The 23690-nt window shown below is 32.8% G+C and overlaps 1 protein-coding gene across 1 annotated transcript in view; it reads right to left on the reverse strand.

The window, feature by feature from the left end:
* Positions 1 to 3218: 3218 nt before the first annotated feature.
* Positions 3219 to 23690, reverse strand: part of LOC111703518 (dynamin-binding protein) — a 28898-nt gene continuing 8426 nt past the window's right edge. The window contains exons 8-29 of the mRNA XM_023475475.1: positions 22962 to 23017; positions 22081 to 22130; positions 20499 to 20581; positions 19974 to 20029; positions 18744 to 18779; positions 18260 to 18314; positions 17819 to 17916; positions 16904 to 17178; positions 16173 to 16282; positions 15502 to 15550; positions 13352 to 13394; positions 12833 to 12977; positions 11545 to 11702; positions 10605 to 10680; positions 9283 to 9444; positions 7399 to 7482; positions 6527 to 6625; positions 5375 to 5476; positions 5083 to 5148; positions 4466 to 4531; positions 3681 to 3836; positions 3219 to 3335 (exon numbers count right to left, since the gene is read on the reverse strand). Of these exons, the coding sequence (XP_023331243.1) occupies positions 3219 to 3335; positions 3681 to 3836; positions 4466 to 4531; positions 5083 to 5148; positions 5375 to 5476; positions 6527 to 6625; positions 7399 to 7482; positions 9283 to 9444; positions 10605 to 10680; positions 11545 to 11702; positions 12833 to 12977; positions 13352 to 13394; positions 15502 to 15550; positions 16173 to 16282; positions 16904 to 17178; positions 17819 to 17916; positions 18260 to 18314; positions 18744 to 18779; positions 19974 to 20029; positions 20499 to 20581; positions 22081 to 22130; positions 22962 to 23017 (2142 nt within the window). The remainder of the gene's footprint in view (positions 3336 to 3680; positions 3837 to 4465; positions 4532 to 5082; positions 5149 to 5374; positions 5477 to 6526; positions 6626 to 7398; positions 7483 to 9282; positions 9445 to 10604; positions 10681 to 11544; positions 11703 to 12832; positions 12978 to 13351; positions 13395 to 15501; positions 15551 to 16172; positions 16283 to 16903; positions 17179 to 17818; positions 17917 to 18259; positions 18315 to 18743; positions 18780 to 19973; positions 20030 to 20498; positions 20582 to 22080; positions 22131 to 22961; positions 23018 to 23690) is intronic.

Consider the following 23690-nt stretch of genomic DNA (forward strand, 5'->3'; position numbering starts at 1 on the left):
GTAGTAAAAACTAGAAAACTGAAGAGTGAAATGTCGTCTTTGTTCTCTTCGTTACAAAAAAAATGTCAAATTTTCAAATTTTCAAAATTGAGGCCACTTTTTAGAAATAGTTCACCAGAAAATTATAAAATCGTTTGAGAGATTATAATTCATAAAAAGAACGAAAGAAAAAAGAAAACATAAAACGACGAGAATTCCACTGTTTTTTGGTTCTCACTGTACACTGTACAGTATACATACTTAGGACTAGAGGTATGTTGACTGGAACTGCTTCCACTGGACATACTAGATCTTGATCCACCAGGTATCTCCTCATATATAGGGCTCAGGTCCTACAGACACATCAATATTATTAGGTGTTAGGTAATTTCCCAAAGGCACTTTTCCAAGTGGCAACTTCCCAAATATGGTCAGGTTAGGCCTTCTGAGGCACCGCAAACTGCAATGGGGAAAGGGGCAAGCGCTGTGGCTGGGATTGTCTGGGGGACGAGCGCTGCGAGTAAAACAGGCTATGGGGGCCGAGCACTGCGGCTAGGTCAGACTTTGGAAGTTGCTGCTTGGGAAATTGCCATTTGGGGGAAATGACCCTGGGAAGTAGACACCTGGGAAATCCATTTGGAAAAGTATCTAACACATATCATAATACAGGGTGACCCATTAATAAAATGCCAACCTGGAACTGTTTAAATATTTAAACTTCCGCACAATTCCGGGAAATGGAATTTCTGTTGAAAACCCTTATTCCTCATGATACAGTCATAACCAGAAAACTCCGAAATAGGAAGACGTAAGTGTATTTGGTGTTGTTAAAAAGCAAATAATTTTACTAGACGCTTATTAAATCACAAATTAAGTGAAATGGCCCTGTTTACACTGAATAATTTCTGTTTCCCGTGCTCATTGGACTATCTAAAGTCATAATTTAAGTTTAAAAGTCGTCTTCCTATTCCAGAGTTTCTGGTTTTTACTATAAATTGAGTATTTTAAGTAGGGTGGTAGGCGATTATACTAATATAATCAAGACGACTTTCGATATCAATTATTTAAATCAAGCTTTTCAACAGCACTAAAACATGTAAACAAAGAGAAACTCAATTAAAAAGCTTGTAATTGCTTGTAAACTTGTAATTTGAAAAAAGCTTGTAAACAATTATAACTTAATTTAAAAGTCGTCTTCAATATCTTGTTGTAATCGCCTACCACCGTTTATGTTTTAGATAAAAGTTTACGTTTATTATTTGTGAGTTTGAATCGTGTTCAGCTGCAATCTCTTCGTAACTGTGCTGACTTACTCTTTCTGGATCAACCCGTAGAATCTGAATTATAATATTTATTTATGTATATATTTATTATAACCTTTCTTAATTCTATTTCAATTCAAATTTTCTATATTATCTACTGGGAATCTTGGGATAAGTATAAAACAAAAAAGTTTAAATAAAAGTTAAGATAAAATGTAATTCTTAAATAAAATCTTGCATTTTAAAACTTTTTTATCTACAGAGTGTTCCACGAAAAATGGGCAGTTGGTTTGATTACATTATCAGAAGCATAGTAAGCTTGTAACAACGCTTTGCTTAAAGCTTGCAACATAGCTTGGTTCTCGTTGAAGCATACCAGCGAAGTTTATGCCTAGATGAATGGTATAGACCTATACGACTTGTGTCGTTGTGTGGCATTTAGAACATAGTGAGCTTGAAACATAACTTTGGTTCTCGTAGAAGCATACCAGCAAAGTTTATACCTATATAAAGGGTATAGACCTATACGGCTTGTGTCCTTTTGTGGCATTTAGAGCAAAATGAGCTTGAAGCATAGCTTTGGTTCTTGTTGAAACATATGAACGAAGGTTGTACCTAGATAATTGGTATAGACCTATACGGCTTGTGTACTTGTGTGGCATTTAGAGCATCGTAATTCGTACGCTTGAAACATAGCTTTGGTTCTTTTTGAAACATACAAAGGGCATTTAGAGCAGAGTACACTTGTGTCCCTGTGAGGCATTTAGAGCTGGGCCTGGTTAAGTGTGGTAACGGATAGACCTGGATAGATACGTCTCGAGTAAATTGTTAATGAGTAGGTATTTGCTATGAGAATATGACTGCCATGTGATATTTTCCATTTTTCTCTTATTCTCTTATTCAAACAACTTAACAAATTATGGAAGAAGACATTTTAAACTATTCACCAACTGTCATGCTTTGTGAGACACCCTGTACTTCTCATTGAAAAGTTTAAAGTGTTTAGTATTTTTCATTAATTTAAAAACTGGTAATTCAAAGTTGACAGAATCCGTTTATGAAGTTAACCATATTTATTAATGGCGTAGTAAACCTTCATTGATTGGATGTCAAATTAACGTCAAACCTCTCTAAAAGCGGCCAGTGGATTTGTACCCCGGCCCAGGAAATAATTCGAAAAAAGCTTGTTAACAATCAAAANCTAAATATCATGATTAGTGCCTTCAATCCTAAATATCATGATTAGTGCCTTCAATCCTAAATATCATGATTAGTGCCTTCAATCCTAAATATCATGATTAGTGCCTTCAATCCTAAATATCATGATTAGTGCCTTCAATCCTAAATATCATGATTAGTGCCTTCAATCCTAAATATCATGATTAGTGCCTTCAATCCTAAATATCATGATTAGTGCCTTCAATCCTAAATATCATGATTAGTGCCTTCAATCCTAAATATCATGATTAGTGCCTTCAATCCTAAATATCATGATTAGTGCCTTCAATCCTAAATATCATGATTAGTGCCTTCAATCCTAAATATCATGATTAGTGCCTTCAATCCTAAATATCATGATTAGTGCCTTCAATCCTAAATATCATGATTAGTGCCTTCAATCCTAAATATCATGATTAGTGCCTTCAATCCTAAATATCATGATTAGTGCCTTCAATCCTAAATATCATGATTAGTGCCTTCAATCCTAAATATCATGATTAGTGCCTTCAATCCTAAATATCATGATTAGTGCCTTCAATCCTAAATATCATGATTAGTGCCTTCAATCCTAAATATCATGATTAGTGCCTTCAATCCTAAATATCATGATTAGTGCCTTCAATCCTAAATATCATGATTAGTGCCTTCAATCCTAAATATCATGATTAGTGCCTTCAATCCTAAATATCATGATTAGTGCCTTCAATCCTAAATATCATGATTAGTGCCTTCAATCCTTATTTATTTATCTTTGGTTTATACCTTTGATTGTTGAGGCCCGGTGTTTTCTGAACTCTGCCACTTGTTCAAAGGGTTTTGTTCAGTTTCTAGACTCTTCCCTGCCGGAATAAGCACCGATGAATTCAGAAACCCCTACAGAAAAAGACGTAGAAAATGGTCAAATAATTAAAAAAATGCTTTTAAAAAGAGACATGTTAAAGAAGTTTTATGCGGCCCTTCATTTAAAAAAAAAAAAGTTGCATGTCACAATGGTACCCTCTGAACAACCTTTTTCTGAGCAAAAAGATGAAGAAATCAACGTTTTTCTAATATAGAAAGGATAAATTCTATACACTTGTTTACTTTTCTCTGCCAAGCACATATCCGCCATTGTCACTATTTTAAAGAAACCTGGATATTTTTGTAAATCTAGTATATACGATATAATATTTAAAATGGAGGGTGACTATAAACAACATGGACAGTCTCTGAACTGACTTGTGCCTGTCCCGTGTCACAAAACCATCTGCTCTTGTCCCCCATAGGATGTTTCTTCTGGATAACTCCGACCAGGTCTCCAACCCTAACTCGGAGCTCCATCCCACCCTTCAAACCACTAGATCCTTCCTCCGGTACCGTCAGGTCATTAATCACCTGGAGTAAGAATTCATTAATCTCTAGAGAGGATGATACAAGGTGTCCCACGAAACATGACAGTTGGTGAATAGTTGGGAATGTTTTCTTCCAAATACTATATTATATATTAAAGACTTGTTGAAGTTATATTTTGTTTTAAAAAATCTTTTACTCAAATTAATTCTACTCTGAAACCAAATTTACTATAATATGACTGCCATGTGATATTTCTAATTATTCTCTTTGGTTTCAAAGAAATTAAAATTTATGGAAGAAAACATTTAAAACTATTCATTTAATGTCATGTTTCGTGGAACAATAGATGCCAAGTTACTTCACGTCCCTTGGGACAATTAAGTAAAAAAACGACCCGCTCTTCGGCGTTATCGGGGATAAAATCCCGCATTTTCATCCCAAAATACGATAAAATTTTAATGATGAATTTTATTTCTACACGGATTCCCTTGATCAGTTTTATCTATAAAACATCCCTCGCTGCGCGCTGGGTGTTTTATAGGTAATGTTGGTATATATTGAGAACCCTTGGAAAAGTAAAATTCCATTAATTTCTATGAAAACTGAAAAGTGTTGGTAAATTTTCATAATTTTCATAATTTTCATAATTTTCGTAATTTTCAAAAAGTTACCTGGTAGATACTGTTCGTAGGGTATTTATTCAGCAGAAAGCTTTTATGATGAGCCGTCTGGGGATTCTAGAAAAATTATAAGATTTGAAAATGTTGCATTTTACTCATTTTTTTAAAATTTAGTATTACATATATCCCTGTTTCCATAGTATTAATACAAATAAAACCATTAAAAGAGTTATTTTTAAGTTATCAAATACCAAAAAAATAGAGTAAATTTTTTGTTTTAATTTTTGTATTTGATAACGAAACTCAAGCTGGAAATTCGAATTTAGAAGATTTTAAATTTGCACAGCCAGGGCTACAAATAGAAAGTGCACTTTAAAGTTTGACTTTTGTGTTGTTACTCCCGGTTTCAAGCAGATATCTGTATTGTGACATTTTGAGCCACATGGTCCTTCGGATTCTATCAATTTCCCTTGAACTTTCCCGTGTGGTGACTGCCGCGATAGGCAATAAAAAAGTTAAGGGATCATAGCACTTATCCTTAAACTTAAATTCTTCAAAGTGACTAATTTAGATCAAGTGTTGTAAATTAACCTCCGATCCCAACATTTGATGCATAATTTGGATAACTGTATACATCGCTATTACTCCGTATACGGTATACGGTATACCTCATGCTCCCTGGAAGGAGTATCAGTGGGGGAACTGCTTCTAAAATTGTCCTCACACCGGAAATTCTGATAAAAATATAGTTTAATTTGAAAAATAAAACAGTACAGTGTATGTTTACATAACATCACTAAAATGATGAACTATATATTTGTATTGGTATTGACTTGACCTGACTTGACCTGACTTGACCTGACTTGACCTGACTTGACCTGACTTGACCTCTGACTTGACCTGACTTGACCTGACTTGACCTGACTTGACCTGACTTGACCTGAATTGTCCAGTAGTTACCTTCGAAGCAAATGAGAATCTACCAATTTGGTTTCCAATGAGAGAATGTTTAATGAGGAATACTTCAAGTATATCTGCAGAACTACTTCGCATCAAGGGCAACTAGAAAAAAATTTCCCATTGGACAAACTTTACCTTTTTCTGAAATACGCCATCTTAATTTACACATTCATATTTGTATTTTTTCGTTGGGAACAAGTGAATTGAAATTTCCCCCCTAAATTATTATTTTTCTTCTTAAAAATTTTCTTTAGCTGTAACTAAACTTTTTTTAGGTTTCTAAATTAAAAATTTTCAATCAATGAGTCGCTGACACAATTGGTTGCAAACCGAAGATTTGACCATTTAGAAAAAACACAGGCATATCGATTGTTTGTTTCGTTTAAAAGCTATATACACTTTTAGACAGTGATACGATTTCTGCTACCATGTGCTAAGAGGTTTTATCAACCCAGAAATGATCCAACTTGAAAGAGTCGACAAGTTCGTTCCATTCTATGTACTGGGTAAATTTTAGAAATTCAAAAATGTCTTCTTAAAAAAACCTAGCTATATTGTTTATTTATTACGAAGCAAAACATTGCTTCGAAAAATGGTTTTAAATAACTAAAGACTCACTCAAGAAAGATTAAATATAATTATTTTATCAACCTTAGTCCCCACACACTTTATATCTTTGATTCACACCGTAAGAAAGGCTTAAAGGGACAGTAAAGGAAAAATGAAAGGGGGTATAGGCTGAAAGCTAATCACTAACCTAACCTGTCTCGAGAAATTGATATAAAACTGTGTCAAATATATACGAAAATTAATAAATATACAATTTGGTATAAAAGTAGTAGGTTTAGACAGATCATATTCAGCAAATAAGCAAACAATCTGAAACCGATGATATCCCAGAGAAAGCTAATTGTAAATTAGGTTTACTTTTATATTTGTTATTTCTATTTTCAATAGATTTCATACAAAACATTATTTTTAAAGAAAGATCACATTAAAGAGAGAGTATAAGTTGTGCAAACTTTTTTGATAAATTATTTTTTTATCATCAAATATCAAATATCAAATATCAAATATTAACGACACATTTTAAAGGGGCTGTAGCGTAAATTCAAGTGACCCTCCAGATGGTTATGCCCGTTCAGTACTTACATTCATCAGATTGAGAAGCTTATTAGTTGCGCGGCCCACGAACAGTTTTCTTAATAGTATGTACTGATGTACACATTCTCTGTACACATCGGTTCCAAGCTATAAAAAAAAATATGTAAAACAATATAAAGATATAAACATGTAAAAATAAATAATGCTTTTACAATATATTGAGTTGTCTAGTCCTTTCAATGTATTGCTAAGATATTAATATATTTAAAGAAAATTCGGAATTTGTAAAACTGAAGTTGTATATATAGCTGTTTTTAATATATTATTATGAAGATTTATTCACACAGAAACATATATAAATGGTGTTGTTTAAATTTGTTTAGAAATTTTGAATTTATAATTTTACAAAAGAAAAAAAGTATGCAAAATTATGCACAAATAGGCGACATTACTCATTACTACATAACATATTTATCATTTCAGTTATTACGTAATCATCTAATTCTTCAACATATAAATTATTCATTCTTGTATTTAACAGTTCCTGCAAAACCGGAACTTTCCATGCATGGTCCAATATATGGGACATCAAAATATTTAATTTGTTTCTTAACTAACATTTATGAAGATCAGATAGATTTAAAAAACAATAATTTGCAATGGAAAATAAATATCTGCCAAGAACTGTGTTAAGGTCATTTGATAGCTTTAATAAATTAATTAAAATAACATTTATTCAGAGCAGGGTTGAACAAATCCGACATTGTTTTAAAATCACCATCGGGTAATAATTAAACTAAGAGTAAAAATGTGATGTTTTTTTTAAACCATTGTGCAATCCAACAAATTTTAAAGACGAATATTGTGCATTAAATGAGTGTCACACAAAAATAATTAATTATAAAAATAAGCATTAAAACCTGTATCAATGTTGGTAGTTCTGATAACAGCTGACTATTTAAGGCAATATAGGTCGTCTTCGAAGTTTCTAGTTCAATCTCAATCTAAACCAAGGTTGTATAATAAGTTGGGTTACTCTCCAATTCTCGATGCGCTCTATTGTACGCTCCTAAGATAGATAGATGAAAACCTCATATGACGTCACTGAATATAGAGGCGAGAGTGACGTTATATGAGGTTTAATCTATCTATCTTAGGAGACGACATTTTCCGTACATTGGAGTGCATCGAGAGTAACTAGAGCTGAAAACTTTAGAATGGGATATCCTTAATCCCGACCAGTTAATTAATCTGGAGATTAATAACAAGAGGAGAACAAGCATTATTTAATCTGGAGATTAAGAAAAAGAGGAGATCAAGCATTAATCTCGATATTCACCATTCTAAAGTTTTCAGCTCAGGCTTGTTATACAACCTTGATCTAAACACAGAACGCAGAGAAATTATGATGAAAAAACTTTATTTGATTCAAACATTGGAAACGCATGGCCCTCTACCCAAGGCCCCCCTATAGTGTTTTTCCCCCGCAAAAATGAAAAAAAAACACAGTATTGCAAGAAGCGTACTTTGCAATATACTACATTTTCTTATTGAATATTATTATTATTGAATATTATTGGCGGGAGCTTAAATGACAACTTTGTTGGTGAGAGGCGGGTAAACAAATTTTCTCCGCTTTTACAGCTGACAAGCGAAGAAAATCGTTTCCCCTCCCCCCATCACCAGCAACGTTGTAACTTCAGCTTCCGCCAACGATCTGTTACGTCATATGAGGATCTTGAGTGTCCATTGCTATGAAGACGACATTTTTGTAATATTGGAGCGCATCCATAGTATCTACAACCTTATTATACAACCCTGGTACTTTTATTTTTTCCCCTGAAAGGGACTGTAAGTGTATTTTCAAGTGACCTTTCACCACGGTACCATTTAAACCTTGGACTGATTCACTACGGTACCATTTAAACCTTGGACTGATTCACCACGGTACCATTTAAACCTTGGACTGATTCACTACGGTACCATTTAAACCTTGGACTGATTCACTAACGGTACCATTTAAACCTTGGACTGATTCACTACGGTACCATTTAAACCTTGGACTGATTCACTAAGGTACCATTTAAACCTTGGACTGATTCACCAAGGTACCATTTAAACCTTGGACTGATTAACCACGGTACCATTTGAACCTTGGACTGATTCACCAATGTACTATTTAAACCTTGGACTGATTAACCCCGGTACCTTTTAAACCTTGGACTGATCAAGGATTATATCTAATTCTATACTTGATCAGACCACGCTTTAAAGGGTACCAATGTTAATCGGACATATCCATCTTTGCATGGAGGGTCACTTGAAATTACGCTTTTAAGGAAAAAAAATTAAATCTTGCATAAAATTTGGCAGTACAAGGGCAATGACATACAGTACAACTAAACTAGAACGGTAGATCCAAGGTTATAATGCAAGGAAAGTTATTTCAGAGGTGTAAGAATCTTTTGTACTGCAGTGTACTGTCTCTGGGCGGTAATGCAAACACAAGACGGATGTCACAGCCTGATATGGGATCCATCTCTCACATAAAAATCAATGAAATATTCTGGTCATAGGAAACTATTATGTGAATTATAAAAATTTTCAAAATTCAATGCTTTTAACCTCCTCGGATACTAAACGAACACTGATGCATCTATTATTATTTACAAATTCCGTCCAGAGAGAACTGGTTTCAATATGAACGCAGAGTATACGCAACTGAAATTAACTTTCCTTGCATTATAACCTTGGGTAGATCCTTGTACGGGTTCGAATTATGCAATGTGTGGAGGCTTGTTTACCTGTTTATTAAGTTTCTGGTCTTTATTCCTATTAGCCCGTTGACTGGCAGCTACTAGATCCATGAGTTTATCCGTTCTCTTACTCATAAGACGAGTTGGACTGGAGAAGGTATCCAGGAGCTGTGTGATAGGACGAACTACTCGACACTCAACCAACTGATTCTAATAATAGAGTTTTAAAGGGACTTCCGTTGAAGTCTCCAGAGACTCCTTATTTAAAGAAGGGCTTGCCCGGTTTGCAACGGTACCCTTGAAACCTTTATCATCTGATCAATAATGTGGAAGAAATAATCGTTTTTCTAACTTGACACGAGTTTAATTCTTAAGATAAGCCCAGATTGAGACAATAAGCCCAAGTCACTTCTATAGAGAAACCCCAAATCAAAATAATTGAAATTACGTTTTGCAGTTTCTCCAGAGTCCGAATTTAATGAATTTGAGCTGCGATACAAATCCGCCAAAAACCGGTTTCAATCAAGCGCCGGCTTATATCTTGAAACATTAAATACAATTTTAAGTGGAAATCATTCCATATTTGAGCAGCGGCTCAAATTCTCTAAACACTTTAGAATTATGGATATCGAGATCAATGCTTGATCTTTTCTTTTTGTTAATCTCAAGACAATTTAATCTCAGGTTTGTATCATCAAAAGTGTTTATATAACTCAACCAATCGAGTGGGGTTCGGAAAAACCAGAACAGCCAATCAGAGAAGCCGGGAAATTTATGATTTTGTGCGCCATCATTGTGGGTGAGAAAGAAAAGAGCGGATTAAGTAGGCAATTAAAAGTGTCCACGTTGGATATTCAGGAAAGGACCAAATCCTTATTTTCCTTCCTAATCCCAACTCAATTACTTTAGATTTCTCTAAAAGAAATTTGTTCTCCCTGTTTGTTATCAATTGCGAAGGTCAAAATAATTTTTTTAAAGTTCACAGATTCCTTTAAAATTGCAAATTAAATGTCGAATTCTTAAAAATGTATAACAGGAAAAAAAGAAACGAAGGTTTTTTTTGTTAAAAGGATTTTAACAGGTTTTTGAACAGCTACTGCATTTTTCCACTACAATTCCATACTTAAACCTCCTCCGAAAAAAAATGTTTTAGCCAAAAAAGTTTTAAAAATTCAAAAACTGCAAAACGTTTTTTTACATGTTTTGGTTTTAAATCAAAAATAAAAGGAATTCCCAATCCATAATTCATCAGAAGCACCGAAGTGAAAAAGCTTACGCCGCGTAAACAAAACTAAAAAATCTTTAAAAAATTATTTTAAACTTTTCCGAAAACAACATTTAATTATCTAAAAGTAAAAAAAAAAACTTACGAACTGGTTCCAAACGTAGGAAAGAATATATGAGTGTGCAGTACGGTACGCTTCCACCTCATTGCTCTTCACCTCACTGTACATAAAATACATAAATGTACATGTCATTATGTAGTGCATGTGAACCCATAAAAATGTGGAATTGGATTTCGAAATTTAAGAAACTTTATGTGCATATTGTATCAATGGTTTAATCAGAGGCCGAATTTAAAGAATTTAAGCCGCGGCTTAAATTTGAGACGCGGCTCAAAATTGTTGGTTCAACTTAAAAATTCAATGTTTCAATATTTAAGCCGGCGCTTAAATGAAACCGGTTTTTGGCGGATTTGAGACGCAGCTCAAAATCATTAAATTCGGACTCAGGTTAGCTTGAAAATCAATGTATTTGAAAATTAAAGAAGATGTTAAGTACTCTCCCAAGTACTCTCCCAAAGACCTTTTCCCAAGCGATAACTTTCCAAGGGTATTTTCCCAAGTACAGGCAACTTCCCAAATGTGCAATTTCCCAAGAGGAAACCTCTGTCTGACCTAGCAGCAGCGATCGGCCCTCATTACAACCCTACGGCGTCTCAGTAGGCCTATCCTACCATTTGAAAAGTTGCCGTGTACATTAGAGAAGTTGCCACTTGAGAAATTGTCGCCCTTGGGAAACTGTAATTGGGAAAGTACCAAGCAAATCACAATAAGGGGTCTGTAAACGTTTTTCGTGTGATCCTTTATGCAAAGATAGCAAAGTCCGATTGACATTATGGTATACCATTGAAACCAAGAATGTGAAAGATATTGGGGTTTTTCTGGCTCGAAAGGGTTTAATTCTGATAATTTCTCCATTATTTCTTGAAGCTAGAAATTCAAAATTCACCTTTGCAGAGAAATAAAAAGAAAAAAAGAGAACGTATAAAATGGTGGGTAAGAGGGTATAGCAAAAACTGCGAGTTACCTGTAGAAGTCTGTAATATTCTGTGAAACATTGTACTGTGAGATTGTCGCGAGATGAAGTTGTTCCTTCACCTTGCTCAGGTTCTGCAAGAACAGGTTCACGGAGCTGGTCAGCTGGATATACAGCTTCTCCAGCTCATCATACTCATCATCAGTTCTCTAGATCATCATCATCATCATCATCATCATCATCATCATCATCATCATTATCTTGGTCAACATCATCATCATGATTATCATGATCATCATTATGATGATTATTATCATGATTATCATCATCATCATCATCATCATAATAATCATCATCATCATCATCATCATCATTTCACCATCATGATTATCATACTCATCTAGATCATCTGGCTAGTCTACATCATCATTATTAAGACAATTTTTGCTGTCGACGCAGGGACATATTCCAATAGGTTTCAAGTAAATCTCCAATAAGAGATCGACGTGGCCTATTTACATCGGTACCCTGTAGACCTTCATCCAGGGAGTAAAGAATAGAAGGGAGATATAACTGACGCGGTTCACCCTACCATATAATTAAGCGTTCTTTGCAGACGGGTACTCCATTTGTAAAAAAAAATATTCAAAATAGGTTATTGTATACGCGGTAAAATTGTACATCAGACAAACATTTCTTATTCAAATGGAGTGCCCGTCTGCAAAGCATGTATAATCATATGGTAGGGCGAACCGCGTCAGTTATATCTCCCGTCTATTCTTTACTCCCTGCCTTCATCTCAGCAAAGATATCCTTGTGGTTTTTCTGATGGAAAGTTTTAGAATTTAAAACTTTTAGATATTTTTATCAATGTCTCGCTATGAATACCGTTGTGAATCGGCCATGTAACTCTTAAATTATGTCGACAGTCCCTTTAAGGTCTAGGCCTATTCTCACGGCACAATGGGATTCATGTTGTGTCCAATGTGTCCAATGTTCCGGAAAATTCCAAAACAGAGAGAGGGGGATTGAATTTTGTAGACCCAGCAACATAATATCTGTGGGATGCCTGCGTAGAGACTGACAGCTGTTGGGGTCTTAAATGTAAGACATGTGGCGGCAGCGCTTGGCCCCCTAGCCTGTCCTAGCTGCAGCGCTCGGCCCCCTAACCTGTCCTAGCCGCAGCGCTCGGCCCAGAAAGTGTCTTAACCTAACCTAACCTTAAATAAATACTAATTTAATTATTTTTCTGGATCTACAAAATTCAATCCCCCTCTCTCTGTTTTGGAATTTTCCGGGGCACTGAACACAACATGAATCCCACTCCCCCTATTCTCACCAAGCTGTCTATCCCGATTGAACTGAGAAACTTTAATGAAATTCTGGCAGATTTCTTGCCAAGGGAATGCATGTTCATTTTAGAAATCTTCCTGGATATAGAAGATTCATCTTCACTTCGGTATTTATCCACAATATCCTTCTTCCTACAAATAAATCTAATTGGAGTAAATTTTATCATTTTATATTTGAATTACTGCCCTTTTTTAAAGGATCTATTCAGAAAGATTAAAAAGTTATGAATTTCTATTATAATATTTTATATATGTAGAACAATATCCTTTTTCATAGAGTATAGAATAAAATCTTGTTACGTAAAATTAAATAAAATTAAATATAATTTTATGTATTTATTATTTAATCATGGCTTGCATCTGTGAGCATTGATTATGATTCGTAATAATTTTTTTTCAATTAAGGATTTCTCTTTTGTGTTTGATGGTTTGCAACCTTTTAATAATTTATTGTTAAACTGTAACATTGTACCTTGTTTATGCTTTTAAATCAAGAGAAAAATTACCTTTTTGTCTCGTTTATAAATGAAGCGATCTCGGCCATTATTTCTGTATTCAGATATTCTTATTACTTTATTTTATCATTAAATAAAAATTACGAAACATTAAAAAAGATTATGGGGTAACTTATGAAATTATCTGTTTGGTAGTTTTCCCTTTAAGGATTTGTCGTCGAAATGTCAAAAGATATCTGTGCTTTGACTGAATATAGTTTTTTAACAGTTTTAGCAGTTTTTTAAATTGCTTTGAAAGAGCTTTTTAAAGGAACAGTTCTTGGAAGATTTATTTCCAAAGTATTTTTTAAACCTTTGTTTAATATTGACCCTCTTTCAGGAAGATCTGCTACATGACCCTTTAATTTAAAGATCTGCTTTTGAAATATATGTTTTCAACGATTACCTTTGATTTAAAGATTAGCTTTCAAACAGTCTCTTTAATTTAAAGATTAGTTTTCAGTGTCCCTTTAATTTAAAGATCTGTTTTCAGTGTCCCTTTAATTTAAAGATCTGTTTTCAAAGTGTTCCTTTAGTTTAAAGATTTGTTTTGAATGTGTCCCTTTAATTTAAAGATTTGTTTTTAATGTGTCCCTTTAATTTAAAGATTTGTTTTTAATAATTTAAAGATTTGTTTTTAAAGTGTCCCTTTATTTTAAAGATTTATTTTTAAAGTGTCCCTTTATTTTAAAGATATGTTTTCTGTGTACCTTTAATATAAAAATTGGTTTTTAAAGTGTCCCTTTAATTTAAAGATATGTTTTCAGTGTCCCTTTAATTTAAAAATTGGTTTTTAAAGTGTCCCTTTAATTTAAAGATATGTTTTCAGTGTCCCTTTAATTTAAAAATTGGGTTTTAAAGTGTCCCTTTAATTTAAAGCTTTGTTTTTTAAGTGTTCCTTTATTATAAATATCTGTTTTCAGTGTCTTTGTAATTTCCTCTTTTCAGTTGAGAAACAAGAGTTATCATGCAAACATACATTTTACGGACATACAGCCTGCATATATGTATACAAGTACTCTAGCGTGCGCTTTAATTTAAAGATTTTTTTTTCCAAGCGTCCCTTTAATTTAAAATATGTTTTTAAAGTGTTCCTTTAATCCTGCAAAGCATAATGCGGTATTTTTACTGTTTGTCCCTCGCTAGACTATAGAGTATAGGACCAATGAAGGTACACCAGGAATTCCATTATCTTTGTTTACAAAGTGTACTGAAGTTTCTTGTAGGAATTGTAGCAAACCACAGACAAGAGAGTACGGAGATCTATTAAAGGCTATAATATGCGATATTTTCTACAACAGGTTCCATCGTAGACAACTGGAGTACACACGACCAATAAGCAGACATCTGTATTCAGGAATATTTAAGGATCCTTTGGATACAAATATGAAAAGTAAAACCTTCAAAAATAGACTAAATTCATTAATTTTATGTTTAATGTTAAACATTAGGTTAAGAATTGTAAAACTTAATATTTGAATGGATATGATATGCACTGGCGGTTAGATGGCAGTCAACAACCTTCTGTAACAATATACCATGTTGTGCCCTTACGATTATAGACCCACTTAGCCGAGACCGTGAAAGCTGAACTGCAGTCAGTATATATCTAGCCTGTGTAACAAACCTAAGCCTGATAGGTACAGACTTTGTTTATGTTCCTGAATTTTTTACTGTAAACATATACTGTTTAGTGTAAACAATATATACTGTTTAATGTAAACAATATATACTGTTTAATGTAAACAATATATAATGTTTAATGTAAACAATATATAATGTTTAATGTAAACAATATATATTGTTTAATGTAAACAATTTATATTGTTTGTTCCTGGTGAATTTTCTTTGATTATAGAGTTCCATCTCTTTCAATGCGGAATATTAGAGCAATTACTTATCTTCTATGTACAGAGGTAAAGAAGGGGTCGGGTGGGTGGGGGCGTATAGACGATAGAGGGTGGGCTTAAACCTTTGCCAGCAAAAAATGTTGACAAGCACTAGTTTAAGAAATGCGCAAATATTGAAAAATCAATCAAGTTCAAAAATAAATATAAATGGCCACTTTCAGGCAACAGTTATAAGCTAAACTTTTTAGAAAAGGGAGTGCGAAGCGCCCTAAAAGCCAAGTATTTTATGAAGGAATTTATTAAGAATATTTCCTAATGCTTGCTTCAAATTTACTCGATCATTATTATCTTCCTCAGTTACCTAATTAGAATATTTATTTGAAAAATGAAGCTAAAGAAATTTCGTCTTTGCCACAAATTCGAATGTTCAAATTACTGCATCTTTGCAAACTTTTGATTTAGACCTTGATACTTTAAACTTGGATTATTTGATCTAACAGAATATATAGTTTGAAATATCTATTGTCTTGTCTACAACATCATGGCTTTCAAAGATATAGGGATTTTTAGAGGAGAGTTTGTGGCAAAGACTCAATTCTGAGTTGAATTTTGCTACTAAGAAATAGCATGTATCCACCCCTCTTGCAATTCAAATTCAAAATTGTGGGATAATTCTTGAGTTATCGTTTTAAATGTAATAAACCTCACTTTCAAGTGATAAATCTAACCAATCTCACAACCCCCTTCTTCCACTATAGGCTGGGAACGCTAGTGCTTTTCCGATCTTTGTTTAAATAACCAAAACTTTGCACCACCCTACTCTAACTATAGAGATGGGCGGCGTTTTTCCATTTCGTTCTTTCATCGTTCATGAACGATCCATTTTGTTCGTTCATTTTCAATAAAATCGTTCAATCAGTAAACAAACGACCATTCTTTTCAAAAGATTGTTCACGAAAACTATGCCCATCTCTAGCTCTAACCTTGATCAGCTGGTTGAGAAGAAGAGGATACTTAAGGATCCGTTGAACAGGTTTGATCAGAACAGAACTCAGATTAAAGCAGGAAACATCGCTTCGAAGGATTTCTAAGCCTAGAGACAAATATGCATGAGCTGTTCACAGGTCAGAACTTATTTTTTACAAAATATATCGATGTTTACAATAAAAACTTTCTATATGGAGTGTTTAATCCGTTCAAAATAGCTGACTTAACTTATTTACAGATTAGTACACTCTGAAGGGATTGATATAACGAAAGCTATCGACGTCAGGTAAAAGTTTATGAAACTTCACTTTCGACTCTATTTCACTCAAATCAATGTATATATTTAATTTTCTAATAAAATAATATTTATTGGTTCAGAATTAGTGTGATATGCACTTTGTTTCAAGGTTTTTGAATGACAGAAATATAAGTAAACTAGGCTTTGCGCCCTATGTTCTATTTTAATTGTGAACATTTTCTCTTTGTATACATTGTTAAACAAAAAGCAAAAAAATTTGCGGATTTTATAAAAATAAATGTAATGGAAATCGAAAATTTTGTTTTAGGCTAATTTTTAAAATGTTGATCATCCATAAACCTTCCATGAGGCCATGTGAGGTCTCACAACAAATTTGGGCTGGATCGGTTCAGCTGTTTTGACGTTTATTGGATACAAAAAAAACAGACAAATAGACCTAAATATATATATATCTCTATTAGTGTTTACCTCTTCCCACAACTTTCTGCAGAGTTGGATCTGCTTCATACTGTTCAAGGGCGCTTTCTGCTCTCTCCAAGAGCAAACAGTATTCAGTATACGCACTCTTCATCTCTTCTGCGCTCTCCAAGAAGCACACTCCGATCTGGCAAGAGACAAACTTGTCGTTCCCGTCCTGCTCTGTACCGGCTCCAAGCCCGGAGCTAGGGTTGTACTCCGTCCCGTCTCCAGGTATATTTCTTACTTCACATTTTTCCAGTTCCTCGGTTAGTCTGGAGAGAAACCTAAACAAAGATAAAAAATGTATGAAAATAGTTTGAATCATTAAAACAGGTTTTTTTGGTCCTAGTCTTATTGTTTTACAATAAGACTAAAAAGTCAAAAGTTTTTGCGTCAAAATAAAATTTTCTAATCCCTATATCTCAGCAACCTGGTGGTGTAAACCTTTGATATTTCAGACTTTATATCAAGAGGTCATGCCATTTTTACAAAAAGTTTACACCATTTGCCTGAAACATAATTGAAAGGAACAAGTAAGATAATACTCTGTTTAATACCGTCCCCTATATCATCTATCTAAATATATAAATTTGGCTTGTCGGTCTGTTTGGCTGTCTGGGTGTTTGTTTGTCTGTTTGTATCCAATAAACGTAAAAACGACTGAACCGATCGGGCCCAAATTTTTTGTGGGACCTCACGTGACAACAGGGAAGGTTTATGAATGATCAAAATTTCAAATATTTGTCTCCATCAAAATTCGATCTTCAGTAAATTTTTGAAAATTTTTAAATTCCACGAAATTTTTTGTGAAAATCCGCGAATTATTTTTGTTTTGTTTTACGATGTACACAAAGAGAACATGTTCACAATTAATTTAGAAGATGGGCGCGAAGCGCCCTCTAAGGCTAGTATTTGTAAACTTACCGTTGTGAAGTGTCCAGAACGGCGTTCAAGTTTCCAAATAACGTTTTCACATCTATTCCCTGAGATTCAAGTTTAGCAGGAACGTCAAGTTCAAAAGCCTAGAATATTAAAAAAAATTAATTTCTTCTTCATTCATTAATTATCATTTATAACATTGCCTAATTATAGATATTTTTATTGTTATTGTTAATGCTATTGTTTTTGTTATTGTTATTGTTATTGTCATTGTTAAAACTGTTGTTATTGTCATTGTTATTTTTATTGTTATTGTTATTTGCATAGCTATTGTTATTTTTATCGTTATTGTTATTGTTATTGTTATTGTTATTGTTATTGTTATTGTTATTGTTATTGTTATTGTTTTTAATATTGTTATTGTAATTGTTATTGTTATTGTTATTGTGATTGTTTTTGTTTTTGTTTTCTATGCATGAAGTTGACCTGAGATGTTAAAGTAAGATATCTGCAGTAATCTCGTTCAGTTAAAACTAGTTCTCTGTTTTAAAAACAATTCAAAATATAAACAACAGAACCCTAGGGGGGGGGGGGTACCAAGAGAATGCTCAAAAATTGCCTGACTGAATGAACAAATTAAAATCAACTTGTGCATGTTTTAAATTGGCAAAAAAAAAGAATAATTGTTCTCATGAGATTTTTTTTGTAAAGCAGCATAGAACAGCTGATAGAACTTAAATATATCTGAAAATGTTCAGGGCCCAAGTTCTACCCACTGTTTATCAATACTATGTCCGAATTTAATAATTTAAGCCACGTCTCAAATCCCCGAAAAACCGATTTCAATTGAGCACCATCTTAAATCTTGAAAAATTTAAATAGTAAAATAAAGACGACTATATTTCTGTTGTAAGTTTGAGTGTGCGCAAATGTTCCAGCTTGATGGATAATAAGTTGAATTGCTATTTTCCTGATCACATGTGCTCTGTGTGTTCTATTCTTTTTCCTGCAACACAAATTATTATTTCACTTTTAATAATTTTATAAAGGTACTTTCGACGTAATTTCAAGGATGTTCAGTACTTTCCCAAAGGATTTTTCCCAAGTGGCAACTTCCCAAGGGTATTTTCCCAAGTGATAACTTCCCAAGAATTTCCTAGCCGCAGTGCTCGGCCCCCCTGCAGACTGTTCTTGCCGCAGCGCTCGGTCCTTTCCATCATAGCGCTCGGCCCCCATTACAGCCTGCGGCGCCTTAGAGGACTTAACATAACCTTAGGAAGTTGCCGCTTTGGAAATTTCACATTTGGGAAGTTTACCACTTGGGAAATTGTCACTTGGGAAAATGCCTTTGGGAAAGTACTTAACAACATTTCAAGGACATCCTATTGAAAGAGTCGCATGTACGATTCACAACGGTTAATAGAGATATGTTTTCAGCATAAATGGTAGTTCTTTTAACAGAGTTAGTCTTTTTTCAACGTTTGAATTTCAACCATATCTCTATACTAATAAAGTAGTAGTCTTTTTTAGTGTTTGTCTGTTTGTATTTCCGATCATAAATCATGAACCCCCTGGACCGATATGCCTAAACATTATCGTAAAACCACGGCATTACGATAATGTTCTTCACTAGTTTCAGTAGAAGTAAATATTTCCATTTACTGTTATAGCGCCGACTGAAGGATTCATATCTCTAATTGGATAATGAGATAGATAGAAAGATAGATGTTACCGCCATACTATTTCTATTGAATCAGAATAGACAACACACGCATGACTGAACCCTGATTGGATCAGGCGCTAATGGACTCGGCATACAACAGTGTCTTAACTTGGTTTAAAACGTCTGTATTGAGTGGGTTGACGTTTAAAACGTCTGTATTGAGTGGGTTGACGTTTAAAAAGAAAGTTTGGTTACCAGGCAAAGTTGGGTGTTGAATAAAGTTCTCAAATATTTAAAAGCATTATAATTCCGGTTTGCATTAAATTCAAAGGTCATTAATTATCTATTAAATTGTTTTAAGTATTCGTCATATTTCTTCATAAATTAATACATTTTCATTAAACAGAAACATTAAAGGGATTTTAAATTTATGGTTATAAATGAAAATTTTACTGTAAAAATGTTTCAGATTTCGTTTTTTTGCGGTCTTTCTTGTTAAGATTTGTGTCATAATAAAACACTGTAAAAGGTTTTTACCTTCTTTCTTCTTCTCTTTTTTTATCTTCTTCCCTTCTCTTTGCTTCAAGCTTCTCCTAGCAACATTATCATGTACATTTCTTTCCATTTTTTTTCTCTGTCATAAGATATTTTATTCGGGTAATGATTTTAAACAATCTTAAAAACAAAATTTTGAACCAAAAAATTTATCTTAAAGACGATCCAATACTCACAATTCTTCCGTTAGGATAAGAAATTCAAACATTTTGTTCGTTTTATCTAAAAAAATTTACTTGCATACTGTTTTGATATCCCTAGACATTTTATATATATATTTTTCAGATTGCTTGTGTATTTGCTGTTAACATAATATGAGAGCTGTTTAACAATTTTTTATATCCCTAAAGTTCGGTTCTTAACTTCGAACAAAATATTCGTAACTTTGAACAAAATATTCGTAACTCTGAACAAAATGTTCGTAACTTCGAACAAAATATTTGTAACTTCGAACAAAATATTCGTAACTACGACTACCTGCAGTAAAGTTCTATAATACAATCAAACCTGGAGTTTATCAAATTCCTGTTTTTGTGTAATCTCATCTATCCTTTCATCCTCAAGCTTTCCCTCCTCATCGTTCAAACAAACTAATGAATATTAGGCTATTAAAGGGACTTTTTTTCAAGAGATGCCCGAACCTCCCCCTTTAAATCTTTGTTTGAGCAAAAAATGACAGAGATATTTTTGTTTGTCTCTATACAAATGAGTATTTCAAATCTCTCTATAGAAGTGGCTCGCAGATTAATGCAGCAGATACGAGAAACAAAATTGACGGATTTTTTAATGTTCCTCAGAAACAAATTGGGCATTTAGTTCTTTAAATAGAGTTACACTTAAAACTACGTTAACAGTCCCTTTAATCAAACAAAACATGAAACATAATCAAGTTTATGTTAATAAAAAAAGATCAAACACAGTTTAAATTAAAAAAGTAAGGGACAGTTCACGAATGTTCAGCGCTTAAAAATTGTCAGTATTTCCACTCTTTTAATTCATGTTCACTCCCTTTTAAATTCAATATCATAAATTTATTACAATCGTCGTCGTATATATATATAAATACAATGAAGACGACTTTCTATTTCAATTTTGATTCTACCAAGCTATTGGAAACACAGAGGCTGTTAATTAACAGATTCTTTTCAAGCTTATTTATAAACAAACTTGTAATTTGGAAAAAACGTGTTGGAAATCAAAACTTAAATAGAAAAGTCGTCTTAATTGTGTTGATACAAACGCCGACTCCTGTATTCCATTATGATTCTAAAATAATTTGTCTCAAAATGAAGTTTAATGGATTGAATTGAAACAAAGCAATGTATCCAAGTTTGCTGAATAAAATTAAACATGGTCAGTCAATGCAATTACTGAACAATTAAACTTGTCTAATTAATAAATCTATAAATTAGATCTTACTGAACATTTAAACTTATCTAATTAATAAATCTATAAAATAGATCTTACGATTTAACATTGTATCTATTCAGTAAAGGTTCATAGAAAGACTTTCATAGAAGGACATTTAATTAACATTTTATAGATAGGACATTTTATATAAAGAAACATTTTATAGATAGGACATTTCATATAAAGAAACATTTTATAGATAAGGCATTTCATAGCAAGAATATTGCTTTTATAGATAAGACATTATAGATAGGACATTGCTTTGATAAATAAGACATTTCATAATTAGGACATTTCATTGATAGGAAGTTGCTTAAATAGATAAGACATTTTATAGATAGAACATTTCATAAATAGGAAATTTCATAAATAGGACATTTCATTGATTTAATAGATAAGACCTTTTATAAATAGGACATTTCATAGATATGACATTGCTTTAATATATAAGACATTTCATAAATAGGATATTTGATAGTTAGGACAATGATTTAATTGATAAGACATTTCATAAATAGGACATTTGATAGTTAGGACAATGATTTAATTGATAAGACATTTCATAAATAGGACATTTGATAGTTAGGACAATGATTTAATAGATAAGACATTTCATAAATACGACATTAGACAGGATTTTCAGAGACAACAAACACACTAAATTTATAAATATTATTACCCTGCAGTTCTTGAATTTGTCCAGATATGATTTCAATGTTGGCCTGACATCTAGATAAATTTAATGTAGGGTTTAAATGTTCTATAACTCAATTACCCCCCCAGCCAAGTAGGTTTGCACGGATAAGAATCATCTCCCCCCACCCAAGTAGGTTTGCATGTATTATAAGCTCAATCGAAAAATTTCCATGTTTGCTGTTGTTTTTGGTAACAATAGCAAACCATTTTTTAAAATTTCTGTTTATGATAAAGTATAATTTTGTCGAAAACCTAATACTTTCTGATTTGTTTTATATTTGTTTTATATTTGTTTTATATTTGTTTTATATTTGTTTTATATTTGTTTTATATTTGTTTTATATTTGTTTTATATTCATAACCGGTAGTTAAACATTATTTGACAATTAAAAAATCTAAAAAAGTACCCAAAAATTATCAAAACATTATTTATTTGATTTTAATTTTTAAATAAAATTTTGCTGTCGCTGGATTTTCGAACATTCCTGGAAAATATAAAATGTCGTCTTCATCATCAAAAATCCTCAAAACAGGAATAAATGTTTTTTCGAAAGTAAATATCAGATCATAAAAATTAAAAAATATTATGAAATATTAACTATGTACGAATGCATCGAAAAATAATCGATGACTACTGTTTGTAATATCTGAATGATTTGTTTGGAATTAAACTGATTATTTTACGATCCGAGTTGAATGTTTCTGAATTTGTATGGACGCTACGTTCTTCATCATGAGTCGTTTTTAACAATTTTCTCCTTATATACGCAACAGATAGAAGTAAGATTAGGTGCGATCAAAAGCGCTTATTTTTCGCCGCAAGCCTATATTTTTCGCAAACACTCCCTTTAAGTAGAAACAAACCTGTCCATTCTTTGGTTTAAAGTATCATATGTTGTTCCACGAGCTACTGCAATATCCTAAAAAAACATAATTTAAGGCAAATATTAGGCAATTAACTTTTGAATTATTGCGAGTTCATAATGTACGTTTTACATTGCGATATTTGATCGTATGTAACAAAGTATATTTATAAGTAACAATTGAAACGGGCTGCAGTATATGTACACTACAGTATTAACTAGAAAACTCTGGTAGAGGACTTTCAGACTCAAGTTATGATTTTAAATAGTCCAATGAACATGGAACAAAGCAATTGTGAAGTGTAAGCAGACCCATTACACTTAATATTTGATTTAAAACTAGTAAAACTATTTTCTTTGTAACACCATCAAATACGCTTCAGTATTGGTGTAATTTTTTCTTCATATTCCACAGTTTTCTGGTTATCACTGTAACTACACAGACCATAACCTCTTTTTATTAGAGTATCTAATAAAATATTCGTACTAAAAGAAATTTAAAAGAGTATCGTTGGACATAACTCCTGAGTTTCCTTTTTGGGGTCTTAATATTTCTGTAGATTTTGATTTAAGAGATGGGAAAAAAATTGATAATATAAACAGACTGAATAAAATAATATTTCATAACAAAAATATTGATATTCACAAAACTGCCTAACCCCATTCGTGAAACCCGGGATTCAAAACTGGGTTTAAGAACTTTCAGAAGAGCTTTTAATTGCGATTTGAA

Source organism: Eurytemora carolleeae, unplaced genomic scaffold (genome assembly GCF_000591075.1).
Source record: "Eurytemora carolleeae unplaced genomic scaffold, Eaff_2.0 scaffold464, whole genome shotgun sequence".
Classification (NCBI taxonomy): domain Eukaryota; kingdom Metazoa; phylum Arthropoda; class Copepoda; order Calanoida; family Temoridae; genus Eurytemora; species Eurytemora carolleeae.